Genomic DNA, 16,446 nt, shown 5'->3' with positions numbered 1-16,446 from the left:
AGGACAGTTTCAGAGAGAGGCTGCCTTCACAAAGCTTTTATTACAATATATTGTTATAATTTTTTTTCTGTTTTGTTAATCCTCACCTGAGGATATCTTTCCCATTGCTTTTCAGAGAGAGTGGAAGGGAGGGACAGAAAGAGAGAGAAACACCAGTGTGAGAGAGACACATCAATTGGTGTCCTCCCACACACAACTGGATGGGGGTGGGGAACCTGCATCCAAGGTACGTGCCCTTGGCTGGAATCAAACCCGGGACCCTTCAGTCTGTGGGCCAAAGCTCTAACCCTGAGCCAAACAGACCAGGGCTGTTCTATTTTATTATTAATTATTGTTAATCTTTTAAAAAAATACCTATCTTTATTGATTTCAGAGAGAGGAAAGGAGAGGGAGAGAGAAACATCAATGATGAGAGAGTCATTGATCGGCTGCCTCCTGCACGCCCCCCACTGGGGATCGAGCCCGCAACCCGGGCATGTGCCCTGACCGGGAATCGAACCGCGATCTGCTGGATCCTAGGTCGATGCTCAACAGCTGAGCCACACCTGACCAGGCTATTGTTAATTTCTTAATGTGCCTAATTTATAAACTAAACTTTATCGTAGATGTCTATGTACAAGAAAAACAAAATATATATAGGGTTCAGTACTATCTGAGGTTTCAGGCATCTGCTGGCATCTTGGGACATATCCCCTGTGGATAAGGGGGGACTACTATAAGGAAATGATTGATTGGCTAAGCTGAAGCCAGAGTTGGCTCACTGTGATTGGTATCACCTTGAGGTATCTATAAGCTTAGATTTTGGTTTGCTTAGTAGGTGCCTCGGCATTAAAGCCACTTCAGTCTTGTGGCCTCCTCAATTAATTTAACAAGTGATAGCATTTATTTAAAACTTAGAAATATGAAGGTCATTGAATTATTTTTTTAAAAATTCATTGATCTATGTTGTTTATGGATACGCAGAAAGCAAAAGTATCAGAACTTGATGGGATTGATAAGCACCAGCTTCAGGAAGGGTTCACTTCGTGGGGAGCAGGGAGAACGGAGCCAAAAGGCTTGTGTAGGAGCTTCCACTGTCAAAATGTTTAGAGTTGTTAAAACAGAGCTTTGAGTATATATGCATACATATATAATAGGTTTCTTTCTGTATGTTTGAAATATTTTATAATTTAACAGTGTTTTTAAGTGTCAAGGATTGGGAAATAGGTAGGCTGGGGGTTAAGTCTTTGTTTCACCAATTACTAGCTGTATTTTTTTACAAATAGCTTCTTTTTCCATCTGTGACTATGCCTCCTAGGATGTCACACACTATTCACCTGCTCTGAACACTCGACTAAATTAACGCTGGGAACAGCTTGCCAGTTTTCTCTTTTCTAAAAACAAATATCACCTCAACCAACTCAACCACTCAGTTGGTTGAGCAGTCCCAGGTACTGAGAAGTCGCCAGCTCTATTCCTGGTCAGGGCACATGCTCGGCCTCTGGTAGAAGGTGTGCAGGAGTGAGCCGATAGCTTTTTCTCTCTCACCGATGTTTCTCTCTCTCTCCCTTTCCCTTTCTCTATCTCTAAAATCAACAAAAATATATTTAAAAACATATGATGCTGGCTGCTTTACTTTCAAATTTGAGTAACCGAGGTTGAAATTTCCCCCCAACACATGTACACAAAGTTTGGCGATAATCGAGGTTTGGGATTCCTCTGGAATTTTACAAGGGATGATTTAATTTGCAATCCACATACACAGTTCCTTTGACATTCACAGGCTCTGTGGCTACCTGACTTCTGTTCTTTGAAAGAGTTTAGGTCTGCCCTCTGGAGAACACTGGAAGCTACTTTTCAGAACCAGCTGCATAGTTCTGAGACATACTGAAAAGTTGAATCCGGAATTTGTGGCATATTTGGGTCTAGTGAGGTTTTTGTACACTGCCCTAAAAACTTCCTTTAGGGACACTATTCACAGTTCCTCTATTCCAGACATCAGCAAGGCCCTTCCTTTAATGGGACTGCCCCAGGAGCCACCAAAGCACTGGGAAAGGGCTCTGATTCCACCCGGAGGGACTCTGGCCCTTGCAGGGTGGGAACAGCCCACGTGCTGGAGGCACCACACAGTGGACTAAGAGTCTGAGTCAGAGAATGGGGGGGAAGAGGCGAGGTGCGAAAATGAGAATTTCTGGGTTGCATACAGGCTCCAAGGCTTCCAGCTTGTGACCTCATTCTGTCTCCACCCCCAAGTGTATTTTTCTTTTTACACCCCTGTCCTTCCATTCCAGACAATCTGAGACTTAGCCTGGCCTTCCTCTGATCACCATATTCAATCAGGTGCCACACCCTGTAGATTCTACCCTCTTAACGTGGCTCAATATAGGACCACAGCGAGCTCTCAAGGGCCTTTGTTAGATAAAAGGGTCCCCTCTGTGCTAATTACAAAAAGATGCTCCCTCTGGGTAGAAGCAGCTTTCAGGTACAAGTTTAGCTAACGAATAGCTCGTTGGTGAGGTGTCCTTTCCTTCTGGCAGACGCCAGAGTGCCGGGCTCAGCGGGGGGCACAGGTGGCATTTCCCCCCCCCCAGTTGCCCTCTCTAGCGCCCCTTGTGTGCGCTGGTCAAATCTTTGGCTTCCTCTCCAGGGGCCCTGCTGCTGCTGCCTTAAAATTGTTCTTGATGGTGTGGGCTGCTCCAACAGTGTCCACAGTCTTTCCCCCTTCCTCCCTGTGTTCTCAGGGCTGCCTGCTGAATACTCTGAACGCTGGCTCCAGGCACTCCCCATGCCTCCAGGACAAACACTCTCAGCACAGCACCCAAGGCTCTTGCCTTGGCCTGAAAAGCCCTTGCTCCTTTCTCCTCCTGGCAACACCTCCTGGTCTTTTAAGACTTTGCTTAAGCAATACCTTCCCAGGTTGGGTGGCCCGGCCCTTAGCACTTATCACCATGTATTGCAATCAAGGCCAGCTAATCACTGGGTACCAGGGCACAGTGCCTTCAGCCGACGATACTTGATACTTTTAGGGGTTCATGAAAACATTTGAACTTATTTTGAAATCAGAAGACAAAAGTAAACTTTAAGGGTCAAAGATGATGTGTTATTTTTCTCACATCAGAAAAAATAAAGAATTTTGTAGGGCCCTCAAAAATTTGTTAAGTCACTTTTTTTTTTATAGAGGACGATGCCCATGGAACGAAAGTACCCAGGGTCCATGAAAATCATGATGTGGCCCCGACTACCACGGTTTCCCCCCTTCCCACAGCAGACCCAGTAGATGGAGAGCTCCTAGGAAGTGGGGGGATGAACCCCCTCAGGGCGATTATGTTTTTTTAAACCTCTGCATCTCCAGCCCAGTGCTAGGCACTCAGGACTGACTCAGTCAATGCTTTCTGAAGAATTGGACAAGGAAATGAATGAACGAATGGCTTTGGGTGGGACTCTTGACTCTGAGTCTCCCGTTCCTCATCTGCAAAGCAGAGCTTCATCTTCACAGGGTGGCTGCAAAGATCAGATGGTGAGTGGGAAATGCTTCGGAACTGTGGGTCTTGGAGCCGGTCCTGAAGCTCTGCAGGATGTGGGCAAAGAGAGGAGTGCCAGAGGTTGTTAAAAATGGCTCCAGGTGGCTTTGATAGCTTTCTTTTGGTAATGAATAACATCATCCTATTTATACACATAGAAACTGGAAGGACATTTACCAAAGTGGTTCACGGTGGCCAGCCCCAAGGGTGTGTTACCTTTGTAATTAAAAAACAAAAACCCAAAACTTAGGATCCTGTGAAGGCCAGGTCTATGTCTTACTTTCCCTTTGTGTCCCTGGGCCTGGTGCAAAGGGAAAGTGAAGGACATAAATGAGTGAAGGAATCCCCCGTCTCATCGCACCATCAGTACCTGGGACTCTGCTCGGAAGTCATCGAGAGGAAGTACAGCTCCACCCTGACAGCAAGGCCAGCAGCAGGGGGCACAGCTGCGGGAGACTCAGTTTACCCAAGTGATGTCTTATAAATAAACATGGGGAGTGAGGCAGAAATGGGACACTTCCAGTGGTGACAGGCACCTTTAGGAACTTAAGAAAATTTAAGCATGCCCTGGCTGGGTGGCTCGGTTGGTTGGAGCTTTGTCCCAGGCACCGAAGGGGTTCATTGTCCTGGTTGGGGAGCACAAGGGAGGCAACCAATGAATGTTTCTCTCTCACATGGATGTTTCTCTCTCTCTCCCTCAAAAAAAAAAAAAAAAAAAAAAAAAAAAATCAATGGAAGAGCATGTCCTCGGGTTAGGATTAAAGAAAAAAAAAGAAGAAATTTTAAGCCCGTCGCCTCTACACAAGCTCTTAGGCCACAGACTTCCTGTGTTCCAAGTCATTTACTGTTTCCCATGGCTCCGGGGGGCTGGGGCTGCTCCCTGTGAACCTGGTAGGCCGCGGATACCAGGCTGGTCTGCCTCGCCCACTGCTGTATGCCCAGTGCCCACGAGCCCGGGACACACAGTAGGTGCTGGGTGAGCGAACCAATCTGTCAAGGGCGAATTTAACGGATTGCTGGGACCTCCCTAGCGGAGAGAATGACCCACTTCTGGATAATAAGATCCTGCATGGCCTCCCGCACCCTGTCATTTGGACTTCTAGGAATTGCCTTTGTTGTGGGCGACCAACCACAAGCAAACCGAGCACCTGCTACTCCAGCAGCTCCTCGAGGAAGGACCCCAGCCCCCCCGCCCCCCCGCCTCTATGAGTCCCTCCTCTCCGCTTCCAGAGAGCTAGGGGCCCGAGGCACCCCGAGGCTCAGAGACAGAGTTCGCCCCAGCACTTCTCAGCCTTGGTGGCGCGTCCCCAGGTACCGGACACCCCGCCCAGGGTCAGCGTTCTTCGCCTCCCCCGGCTGGGTGAAGGGTCTGCGGCAGCGTCGAGGGCCGCATCTAGCACCCCAGGCCTCCGGGGGAAGGAGCCTGAGTCCTCGGCGCACGCCCTCTCCTCCCGGCTTCCATCCGGGGGTCCCCTCCGCCCGGCGGGGTAGAGCCCGGGTACAGCCAGCTCTTCCCGGGTCTCCTGCACGCCCCAGTTCCCGGCGCGAGTCTCCGAGGCCGCGGTCCCCGCCCCCGTCGGCCCCGGAGGAGCTTCGTCCGTCCGCCCCTCCAATGGAGGAGCCAGCGCTCCAGCGCTCCCGGGCGGCTCCCGCGGGAGGGGGCGCGGCCGCCCCCGCGGCTCCACCCTCTCCGCGGGGCCGCAGCCATCTGGGGCCCCTGCCAGTCGCGTCGGCTCTGGGGCCCGCGCCGAGCTTGCGCGGGAGAAGGCAGTCTCACCGGGCGACCCCCTGCCGGCGCCCGTGCGCCGAGATGCCCCGAGGGTGCAGCGGCTGCGAGCCGAGCCCGGGTGGAAGCGCGTCGCAGCGGACGCGGCGCCCCTTGCCAACTCGGTGACCCTTCAGGAGCTGGGACCGGAGCCCCCGAGGCGACGGTGGGGACCCGCGCCGGTGGCGAGGTCCGTCCTCCTAACGTCCGGGTTGGGCACCGGCTGTGGAGACTCGGCCCTGCTCGTCGCCTCCCGCCTCTCCCCCCCAGCCCCCCGCGAGCTGGCAGAAGGAAATAGCGCGCGGCCCCTTTAAATTTACCCAGGAGCCCTTAAAGGAGCCCCAGGGGCCCCCAGACAGGAATCCCCACCCCGGTCCAGCCCGCGCCGCCGAGCGAGCAGCCAGCCGTCCGTGCGGCCGGCTGCCCCGTGCATGCGCCCCGCGCCCCGGGGCCCGGCGCACCGAGCGCCCCGCGCGGGCCGCCACCGGCTCCGCGGCCCCGCGCCCCGCCGCCCCGGGGCCCCGCTCCACAGCGCAGCGCATGGAGCCCAGCGGGGACCACCGGAGCCGGAGCGGCGGCGGCAGGGGCGGCCCCGGGCCAGCAGCGGCCTCGGCACGGGGCCGACGGCTGCCGCCCGCGGGATCGAGCGGCGGCGCGGAGCCCGAGGAGGACGACGGCGGTAAGGACTGGGGCCAGCGACTCGGGTGGGGGCCCCGGCATGGGGGAGGGGAGGGCTGCGGCTCCGGGCTCCGGGCCCCTCTCCGCCGCCGAACAAAGGGGGGGACACGGGCAGGGCGGCCGGGGGCGCCACCTGGCGGGCGCGGATCGCGGCTGCAGGGCCAGCGGGGGAGCCCCCCGCCCAGTTCCCGGGGTCGGCCCACGGGGCTCGGGCGGATCCCCTCCCCCTTAAAGGGACCCGCGGCCCCGGCCTTGGAGGCCCGGCCCCAGGGGCCCCAATGACCTGGCCGGGCGCGGCTGGTCACGCGCTCTAGGCTGTTGGACTTGCGGCCCCCGCCCCTTTCTCTTTCAGACTCCCAGGTGGTCTCCCTTATCCGGCTGTCTCTTAAAAGTCTGCACGGACTGTAGGTCCCTTTTGGGGACTTCCCCCGAGACGAGCGGAGCCGGGAACTCCGCTGTGTTCAGTCGAGCTGCCCCTGTCCTTTTGCTTAGGGATAGGAATCCTTTTCCTAACCCCCCCCCCCCACGTTGTCCCTAGGAAAGAGCATAGCTTGAGCCTCCGGGGGCGCGCCCCTACCTTCCCCACCGCGGGCCGTTTTAAAGGGATGGGCTCCCCTACAAAGGCTGACACCCCCTCCTGTCCGCGTGTTATCTCCCGTCTTTTCAGAAAATTTTGCCACAATTTGTCAGCAGTAGTGGGATCAGCCAGTCCTCCCCATTCGCTCTCAAAGGAGACAGTTTCTTCATTCCCAGCAGCAGGGTCAGCGCCGTAAGACCCGTGAAGGTCCGTCAGGGCTAGGGAGACTGCCCTGAGCTCGGAGCTCCCCTCCCAGAAACTCTCCCCATCCCCTTTTGTTTTTAAAGAATCTCGGCTCCTCCTCTTTTTTCGGCTCTTAAAGGGCCAGTCCACTTTAGACTCGCGTAGATCCAGCGCTGGAAGGATGCTTAGAGACCAGCTAGCTATCCAGTGCCTTTGCAGACAAAGAGCATAGGCCCAGAGAGCGACATGACCTATCAGAGGTCACAGAGCAAGGTACCGGTGAAGTCGATTGGAACCCAGGTCTCTAACTCTGAAGCCTGTTTTTTCTTTGGAGCTATTGAAACAAAAAAACAGTGGTGACCGGAGCCCTCTCTGATCCTGTCTTTTGTTTCCTGAGTCTTGAGATTCTCCACTTGGATAGTGATCACACCTATCTATTCAGCTTAAATAAAATTGGTTCCAAACTGTAGGTAGGGTGGGGGACTGCTCTGGATCTCTGGCAAAAAGGAACATCTTTGGGTTAGTGGGCTCTGTCCTGGCTGCTCTGGTGCCCACCCCCTGATTGCTGGGCAGTCGCCAGCTCCCTAGCAGAGCAAAAAACAAATCCCCTGAAAGACTTAATGGGCTCCCATGGGTGGGGGCCACTCCGTGCCACAGAATTTTCAGTAGCCACTCTGGTGGCCCTTCTGCTGTCCCCTTTCAGAGTCTCTAGGGAGGCCAGGGTCCTAAAAAATGCCTTTCCCTGGTGGTGTTGACAGCTTTGTCCTGGGGATCCCTGCTATGGCTGCCTACATTTGGGGAACTGACAATGCTTAGTGCCCCTCAAATGGGACTCTCAGGAGGCTGTACTGGAAAAAGGAAGAAGCTCTTTGGGTGGGGCCCTCCTGGCCCAGGCCTCAGGCGGGTGGGTCCTGTGTGCAGCCCTGGATGCAGACAGATGCCCCCTTTGTTCTCGCCCCGCTGCCCGCTCTGCTCCAGCTGTAACCGCCCCAGCTTGCCGCTCTCCTGGCTTTACCCCGACAGCTCTTGTCCAAAAAGGGTGCCTTACAGAGCCGGCTCCCTCCTTGGTCTTCACCTTATTTTTTAAAAAGTCGGAGCTAGTCCCGCACAGTGCCCTGCATCCTTTTGTTCTTGGTCCTCTCTTAAAGGGTCCTCGCTCTCTGTAAAGGGCCACTGCTTCGACTCCCTGCTCTCCCACATCCCTTTTATTGCTGTTGCCATCCCTTTCCTGCCCCGGAATGACCCCTCCCTCCTCCCTTTCTCGGGCTGCAAAAATCAAAGCCCTGGGTTCTTTCCTTGGAAATCGGAGATTGAAAAACTGTCTCCCTTTCCCCCTCTTCAGGGCAAGATCTTCATCTGGAAGGGGGTGCCTTGGGGTCCTGGGGGAGTGCCCCCCTGCCCTCCTCCAGGGCCAGGGGACCAGCATCTTCAGGCAGGAAATACTCAGACCACTGTGAGGCCCGGGCCTCCAGGCCTGGAAAGAGCCGAATCCCGGGCCGAGACCACCGGCGATACTACCATGACCACTGGCGGCTGGAGTACCTGATGGACTTCAACCCTGCCCGGCACGGCATGGTGTGCATGGTGTGCGGCAGCTCCCTGGCCACGCTCAAGCTCAGCACCATCAAGCGGCACATCCGCCAGAAGCACCCCTACTCCCTGCATTGGAGTCCACGGGAGAAGGAAGTCATCAGCAACAGCTGGGACGCCCACTTGGGGCTGGGGGCCTGTGGAGAGGCTGAGGGCCTGGGGGCCCAGGGGGCTGAGGAGGAGGAGGAGGAAGAAGAAGAAGAGGAGGAGGAGGGGGCTAACCTCCAAGCTTGCCCACCCAAGGGCCCAGGTAATGTAGGCCATGGAGAGGCAGGAGCCTGGGTGGCAGGGGGGCCAAATGGGGACAACCCTGGCTTCTCAGTCAACTAGCTGACTTCCCCTGGGTGGGGTCTGCTTACTGCCCTTATTGTACAGCAGTGGGAGAGGGACAGCGGGACGAGGGAGTCTCCAGCATCCCAGACAGCTGTGATGTTCTGTGGCTTTACAAGGATCAAGGAGAGTCGAGACTGGAGGGGCAGGCAGGAGGCAGGGTGCTGGACAGTGAGGTCCAGAGGTGCTGGAGTCTGGGTCTGGGGGAGGAGTGGGTGGGCCTTAGGGTTTGTGTGTAGGAGCGTCAGGAGATGGAGAACTGAAGACTTGAGGGGAGAGGAACAGGACGGCAGCTAGGCCAGGGGCTGAGGCAGTGAGGGAGAGGCTTGCGGAGGACCTGGCTGTGGTGGTGGTGGGGGCTCCCCCCCAGAGGGCCAGCATCTCAGTTCCTTCCCTCCCTCCAACCCTTTCAGGCAAAGCCCCAGCTGGCGGGGCCGGCAGGCGCCAGCGACGTGGGGGCCCAGTGGCACCCCGGGCTCGGCGTCAGCGCCTCTCAGCCTCCCGGAGGGCCAGGGGCAGCAGGGGGCTTGGGGCTCGGCGCCTGGAACGGAGGCTGAAGGACTCCCTGCAGAACTGGTTCCGGGCAGAGTGTCTCATGGACTATGACCCTCGGGGGAACCGGCTGGTGTGCATGGCCTGTGGCAGGGCACTGCCCAGCCTGCACCTGGACGACATCCGTGCCCACGTGCTGGAGGTGCACCCCAGCTCCCTGGGGCTCAGCGGCCCCCAGCGCAGTGCCCTGCTGCAGGCCTGGGGTGGCCAGCCTGAAACACTGTCTGAGCTCACTCAGTCCCCACCAGGTGCGAGGTCCCAGGCGAGACCCTCCCTCACATAAGGGCTGCAAAGTGGGCTCTGGCTAAAACCGGGAGGGAGTCACTCGCCCTCCCTTCCCACACACACATTGGCTCCGCCCTCTAGCTTGGGGCTGGGGTGAGGAACGAGGGACCCCCCCTCTGCGTGGGTAAGGGCAACCCAGCCAGCCGGCTGAGCCCCTCTCCCTCACCCCTTCCCCAACAGACGATGACCTCGTCCCCCAGGACCTGACCAGAAAAAGCCGGGACTCGGCCCCTGCTGCTGGAGCCCCCTCCTCTCAGGATCTCAGCCCCCCCGACGTAAAGGAAGAGGCTGGCTGTGTCCCTGAGAGGCCCGGGCCGGCAGACAAGGAGGAGGAGCTGGAGGAGGGCGAGAGGGTGGGGGGCCCAGGCCGGTGGCCGCGCGGCCGCGACCACCGCCGCCACTACCAGGAGCGCTGGCGACTGGAGTACCTCATGGAGCTGGACGGCGGCCGGCGCGGGCTGGTGTGCATGGTGTGCGGGGGCTCGCTGGCCTCGCTCAAGATGAGCACCATCAAGCGGCACATCCGCCAGCGCCACCCGGGCTCCACGCGCCTCAGCGGGCCCATCAAGGCCCTCATCGCCCAGGAGTGGAGCGAGAAGGCCGCCCACCTGCTGGCCCTGGGGCTGCCCTGCCCCGAGTCCCCCAAGGACCCAGCCGCCCCCAGCACAGCCTCAGCCTCCGAGGAGGGGGGAGGGGACGAGGAGGAGCCAGAGGAGGAGGAGTGGTGGGGTGAGCTGGTGGAGCGCCAGGGCAGGTGGCGAGGGAGAGGGGCCAGGGCCCCGCGGCAGAGAGGACGGGTCGGGAGCGCCTGGGTAGGAGGGGGCAGTGAGCGGAAGGCTGGAGAGGACACGGGAGGATGGGACAGGAGGGCAAAGGGGGTGGGGGTCCCGACGCTGAGACGCGGGGCGGCGGCTGCTTTCGCCCACCCGCCCCAACGCGCTCCTTTGTCCCTTCCTAGGCGATGCCCCGCTTTCTCCCGGGGAGCCGTCAGAGCGGCCTGCCGAGGAAGAGGAAGACGACGAGGATGGCCAAGAGCCCGGGGGCCTCGCCTTCCCGCCCTTGCCCCCGCCGCCGCCGCCGCCGCCTCCCCCGCCGCCGCCGCCCCGCAGCCGAGAGCAGCGGCGAAACTACCAGCCGCGCTGGCGGGGCGAGTACCTGATGGATTACGACGGCAGCCGGCGCGGCCTGGTGTGCATGGTGTGCGGGGGCGCGCTGGCCACGCTCAAGGTCAGCACCATCAAGCGGCACATCCTGCAGGTGCACCCCTTTTCCATGGACTTCACGCCCGAGGAGCGCCAGACCATCCTGGAGGCCTACGAGGAGGCGGCGCTGCGCTGCTACGGCCACGAGGGCTTCGGGCCGCCCGCCCCGGCGCCCCGAGACGGCGGCACGGACCTCAAGGCGGGCGCGGTGTGTCGGGCGTGACGGGCGCCGCGGACTCGCGGGCCGGGCGGGGGCGGCCCTTGGCCTGGGCGAGCGCTGCCGCTGCCCCCCGCTGGCCGGGCCGGGCGGAGACTGGGCATCGGTGGGGTGCCGTGGAGCCCCGGGAGCTAGTTGGACTTCGGGCCCTGGCCCTCCGCGCAGGGCCCCGCGTTTCCCGAGGAGCCACAGCGGCTTGCAGGCGTTTGCACCGAGAGCTTCCAGCCCCGGCCCGCGCCGGCCCCACCCGGCCAGGCGACCCGGTGCCCGTCCGGGATGCGGGCGCCGACAGTCAGTATTAGGACCCCGAGGCGGGGGGCGGGAGGGGCGGGGCGGCCGCGCCGGCTCCCGGCCTGGCCTGGGGCCCGGCTCAGCGGCGTTGCACGCCGGCGGGCGGGGCGCCGGGGTCGGGCGGCTGTCTCGGCCTTCCCGCTGTTCTCGCCGCCCCGAGGCCTGGATGCGGACGCGGGCCTGCGCGGGAGGCGGGGCCCGCGAGCCCTCGGGGCGGGGAAGGTGCGTCGGACCGCGGGCGGGCGGCGGCTCGGGGCGGGGCGGAGCTGGGCTGGGGCCGGGGGAGCTGCGCCCCCCTCTTTGGGGACACTACGCCCGTTCGGCAGCCCGGGATCTTGGAAAGGGATTAGCACTTTGTCCTTTGCTCCTCTTCTGCTCCGAGGCCTCCGTGCACCCCTGCGCCAGGCGCCGCTGCTTCACTGAGGCGCCTCGGTGGGTCTGAGCCCGGGGCGCTGGAGGTCCCGGCGTCGGCGGTGCGTTCCCGTCCCCTCCCAGTTCCCCTCGAAGCTGTGGATGCGCCACCCGTTCTCAGTCCCCAGGGCCTGGGGCCGGGCCTCGGCCCTCCTTTCTCTTCCCCGCGGCGGGGCCGGGAAGGGGCCCCGCCATCTCCCAGGCAGGTCCGAGAGGGATGTGCAGATTCATTCTCCTGTGGAGAACAGGTGGCCCCGAGATCAGGCCCTTTTTGCTCTTTGTATTTTATTTTGAAACTGTATTTAATGCTTTTATATGAAAGGGGAGGGGCGGGGAGAGATCTGTCCCAGTCACCTTTACGTGCAAATGTCTTATTTATTATGCGTGTATCAGAGATAAGCTGTGAGGTGGTGGAGGAAGGACTTAGAGGAAGGAGTGAGGACAGGGGATGAGAGGATGCCGAAAACCCCATGCTGTGACTCTCCAGGCCCCGCGCCTGCTCTTCACATGGCCAGGCTAGTTCTTTGGGTCTTAAGGCCTGAGAGAGGGGAGGTCAGCGGGTGGGGCTTGAGGGCTAAGCCTGGATGTTGAGGGGCCCTGGCACCTGGGGCCAGGGGTTGCCTCTACAGGTAGGAAAGCAGACAGCGAAGAGGAAGCCCTTTCATCCCAGCCCCACCAGGCCAGAGCCCAAGGTTCAAGTGCCTCAGGCCCACTCCCCTTGACTCTTCCTGACTTGGGAATTGGATTTTATACCACGGATTTTATAGCATTTTTATATAATTCAAGATTGTCAGAGTTGGAAAGATCTTGGAGATCAACTAGTATCTGCCTTCACCCCATTCACAGATAGGTAAAATGAAGCTCAGAAACTGAAATTATCACACAGCCAGCTAGGAACCGTACAAAAACTAGCATAAAAAACCTTCCAATTCAGTTTCTTTGCACTACATGACACTGCCTCCCAATCTCTGGTAAGTTATAAAAACTTCCCATCTGGCCTGCCAAAGGATGGCACGTGCTGGGTGCTGCAGGCAATCCCAGCGCAGTTAGTTGTGACCTGGGGATGGCAAAGAACTGCACACCTCCCTGGAATGAGTACAAGGCAGGTCTTGCCACCAGAGGCTCCAGCTGGAAGGTGTGGGCAGCAGCCTTCTCCATCAGAACCTAAGTGGGTTTGACTGCTGCCTGGCCCAAGGCCTCCCAGTTGTCCGGGAAGGGCAAGGGCTCTGGCATTGTCCCCGTTGGTGTTGATGCCTCCAGGGAGTCGGGAAATACTGCATGGGCCCTCTGTTGACTGAAAAGTAACTAGTGTGTTTGAACCTCCAGGGTTTTTGAGACAGTATTACAAGCTTGAGACCAGGGATTATGGATGGCACCAGGCTAGGCACTGCCATTCTTTTATTTTCCTTCACACAGTTGTTTTCAAACCCAGAATGAGTATTCTACCACTTTTGTTACTCTGCCTGTTCAAAAATGGTAGGCACATCGGGGCAACCTGTTATATTCACCCAAGCCCACTGCCAAAGTTCAGGTGAGCCAGGGCAGAGAGCAGGTTAGGAGCGGTATTTCCTCTTGATATGGAGGGAGGGACCTTAGGACAGGGGTTGATGGCTTCATGGCAGCCCCAAGCACTCCAGTGGTTCTCAAAGTGGCCATCAGACCAGCATTGTATTAGGAACTTAACAGGAACGGAAATTATTGGGCCCCACCTCACTGAATCAGAAGTTGGGGTGGGGCCCAGCCATCTGTTTTGATAAGCACTTCAATGCCCACCGAGGCTCACTTCAGTGCTGAGCACCAGTGATTTAGGAAGTGCCACTGGAGCGGCTCCTGCTTAGGGGTCAGGGGGTCCTCATCTCTAGGTGTATACCTCTCCTTGCCTTGGGAGTCTGACATGAACAGGTGGTTTCTTCATGAACTTTTTGTTAATGGTATGCTTGCTATTACGGCCAATATGTAAATGTTACTCTGAATACATATTTATGTACCATGTTAGTGACATTATTCAAACATTTGTATACATATTTGTGAAGTTTGCATCAGTTATTTTTTTAATTTCAGCTTAATTTTCCTAAGGTATGTTGAATAAATTTTTTAAATCCAGCTTAAGGGGCATGGCAGCCTTAGTTTTGGAGGAGAGCAAGTCCCAGGTGGCAAGTTGTTTCAGCAAAGACCTGATGTATTTAGTTTCCATTTTCCATGGTGACTGACTCTCAAGTGCATTGTGGCCATGTGTGATTTGGAGGCTGCTTCATATGCTGAAGGTGGGGAACCCTCCCCTCCTAGGTTGGTGTGAGACTGAACTGGGACAGTGGATCCCACTGGCCCCTTCCATTCCTAACCTTTCTCCTAAGCTCACCTCTTAGAGGGGCTCTCATTTTCTTTCAGAAACCAAATGCACATCCTTGCTCTACTATGGAAATTATACAATCTTGGGCACCAATACCGATATCAACTGTTGGTTGCTTTTTAAAGCCTCAAAAGCAGAGTGGGGATGGGGGCCAGTGGAAGCCTTGTTTGGTTCTTACTTTATCCAAACTGTGTATAAAGAATAAAGTTAGCAGAATGACACCGCAGACTTTTTAAAATTTTTATTAATACATCAATTTGCAGTTTTACAGGAACCAAGATTCAAGCTCTTTAGGTGCTACTGTATTTTTATGTTGCACGCACACACACGCATAGTTTCATTAGTAATTTTTCATCTATAGGTTTTTCTTAAAAAAAAAAATTTCCTGTGTGGCACAAAGATCTGTCCAATTATCTAAACACAGCACTAACAAAACAAAAGAGCTAAGTGTGGGGGCTTCCAGTGCAGACAAAGGTCCTTTGGAGGGGAAGCCCAAAAAGATCATCAGTGCAGTGACTTCCTGGGAGGGCAAAGGATGGGGCTGGAGAATGCATTTTCTATACTATGACATGAAATCAGTTAACAATTTCAACAGGAAAGGGGGCTAAGAAAGTAAGAGAATTGAGTAAGGCAAGGATACCTTTTACTCATCTAAATTCCTAAGTAATTTTCCCCAAAACACAGAAACTTCCCTTCTGCTACCTTCTAAAGAGTTGCAGTCCTTGGGACTGTCAAAGAGCGCAGCCCTTACTTTAAAGTCACCAGCGCATATTCCTTCTGGGTTACCGTGAGTTACAAGAACTCCCAGGTGGCTTTCCAGTTTACTGAATTTTCATGTTGGAAGGGGAGGAAGCCATGTATCAGTCTCAAACGGGAATCCAAGATTCCCCATTGCCCTCCATCTGATGTCAGTGTGAGCTGTTCTATCGTCTTTTAATTGTGCACAGAGCCCGTCAACACCATCTGACACTGCCTGGTCACCCTTACCTGAAGCTTCCTGGAAAACACTCTCAAAAGGAGCACCCTGGGCCATGGCAAAGGTGCTAGGACATTTTATGTGCCTGAAAAATGAAAGAAGCCCTCAAAACATGACACACACCCAGAAGCTAGCCTCAAAATTAAAACTCCCTATGAACCCCAAAATCACTTCCCTACACTAACTTGTGGTCTCAACTACAGGCACACACCACCTCCTCCCAAGCCAGCTCAGCTGTGGTCCTCATGGTAAAAAGATGCGCACAGGTTAGAGGTGCAGCCTGTGCAGGAGAAGCTGTAGGGAAAAGATAAAAGGGGAAAGCCTTTGTGTTTCTTCTCTTGAGAATGTGCCCCCCCCCCCCCCGGACTGATACAGGATCACAACTCAACAACTGGAGCCCACATGCAGGTTATTTTTTTTCTCTAACAAGTTTACAGCAGTTACAGACATTTATTTCATAATAAGAAAAGTACAACTGTATTTATTAAACTTGAGGTGAGGTGGGTAGGGAAGAGAGAGGAAAGCACATTCAGGAATGAGTTCTCAAACTAAAGCTCAGAACTGGTGTCCAAAATGACCCAGACACCATCTTCCCAATGGTGGAGCCTCCCCTTTCCTCGGGACGAGTGGCAGGGAGCAGTGCTCACGGCAGTGCTCCTGTTGACGCCCTCTCCAGTGCCACTTTCTGGTTCCGTTCTTGGCTATCAGATGGCATTCTGGTAACCAGGAGTTATTCCTATCACCTATAAGTTATTCCGAGGGTTGAAAGGTGCATCTATAAGCGAAGAGGAACACGAGGAGTAAGATGCTCACATTGTGGGGCAGGAAGATGGGATCGAGGGCTGCAAAACCCCCCAAACCTGCGGGAAGGAATTCCCCTGTCCCCAGACAACTTAACCATTATTCCTTAACTTGCAGATAAGGGCAAAATCATGACAGGACGCAGTGTAAGGAAATTACATAGCTTTGAAATTAAATAGAAGAGCCCGGGAGGGTGTTTTATCTTTTTCACTTTTCCCCTCCAATCTTTCCCCTTTCAAGCTACATGTAAAGGCTCCACCACCATTAAGGTATTGCTTTATCCTACTCAACGGATTCTGTCTTTATTCTCTTGGGTTCTAAGATATCAGTTCATTTTTCAGTCCAACAATTCTTGTGCTTGATACTGCAGGTAAAGGGAAAGGAGGGGAAAACACCAAATTAAAAAAAAAAAAGCTTGGAATGCAGGCTCAAGCTGACACTGAGCACTTTCCTTCATAGTACAAGTCACCAGTTATAACTATTAATGGGGTTTTAGTGACTGCATTTCTGGTTTCCTTATTCTGCCTTTTTCTTTGCGATTCCAGGTAGTTTTGCTTGGATCCTATTGAGGGGGAAACAAAGGTAAAAGCAAACATTAGTTTTAGGTTTTTATTCTCACAGTGATGCTAGAGGACAGTCCTGGACTTGCTGGAGCAGCGTGAAAACATCCTCCCATTTCCAGAGAGCTTACCCTGGATGAAGAGAGTCTGGCATGGGGTAAGGTGAGGGGGCCGCCAA

At 55.9% G+C, this 16,446-nt stretch overlaps 2 protein-coding genes across 3 annotated transcripts in view; one reads left to right on the top strand and one right to left on the bottom strand.

Annotated features, from left to right (window-relative positions):
* Positions 1-5,805: 5,805 nt before the first annotated feature.
* ZFTA (zinc finger translocation associated) lies at positions 5,806-11,212 on the top strand. The gene is made up of 5 exons (XM_087821939.1): positions 5,806-5,944; positions 8,046-8,543; positions 9,037-9,423; positions 9,641-10,189; positions 10,419-11,212. Exons 1-5 carry the CDS (start codon positions 5,806-5,808, stop codon positions 10,883-10,885), a joined length of 2,040 nt encoding a protein of 679 aa, XP_087678065.1. The 3' UTR covers positions 10,886-11,212.
* A 4,768-nt stretch (positions 11,213-15,980) lies between these two features.
* Positions 15,981-16,446, bottom strand: part of RTN3 (reticulon 3) — a 41,710-nt gene continuing 41,244 nt past the window's right edge. Inside the window, exon 7 of one of the 2 annotated variants that reach the window (XM_087821936.1) lies at positions 15,981-16,270. In XM_087821936.1, the coding sequence (XP_087678062.1) occupies positions 16,225-16,270 (46 nt within the window). In that variant the 3' untranslated portion in view covers positions 15,981-16,224. The remainder of the gene's footprint in view (positions 16,271-16,446) is intronic. The other variant, XM_087821938.1, reaches the window with a different exon arrangement.

Source organism: Miniopterus natalensis, chromosome 11, assembly GCF_054644295.1.
Source record: "Miniopterus natalensis isolate mMinNat1 chromosome 11, mMinNat1.hap1, whole genome shotgun sequence".
Lineage (NCBI taxonomy): Eukaryota > Metazoa > Chordata > Mammalia > Chiroptera > Miniopteridae > Miniopterus > Miniopterus natalensis.
The sequence above is the reverse complement of the archived record's forward strand: the minus strand, read 5'-3'. Positions and strand labels throughout refer to the sequence as shown.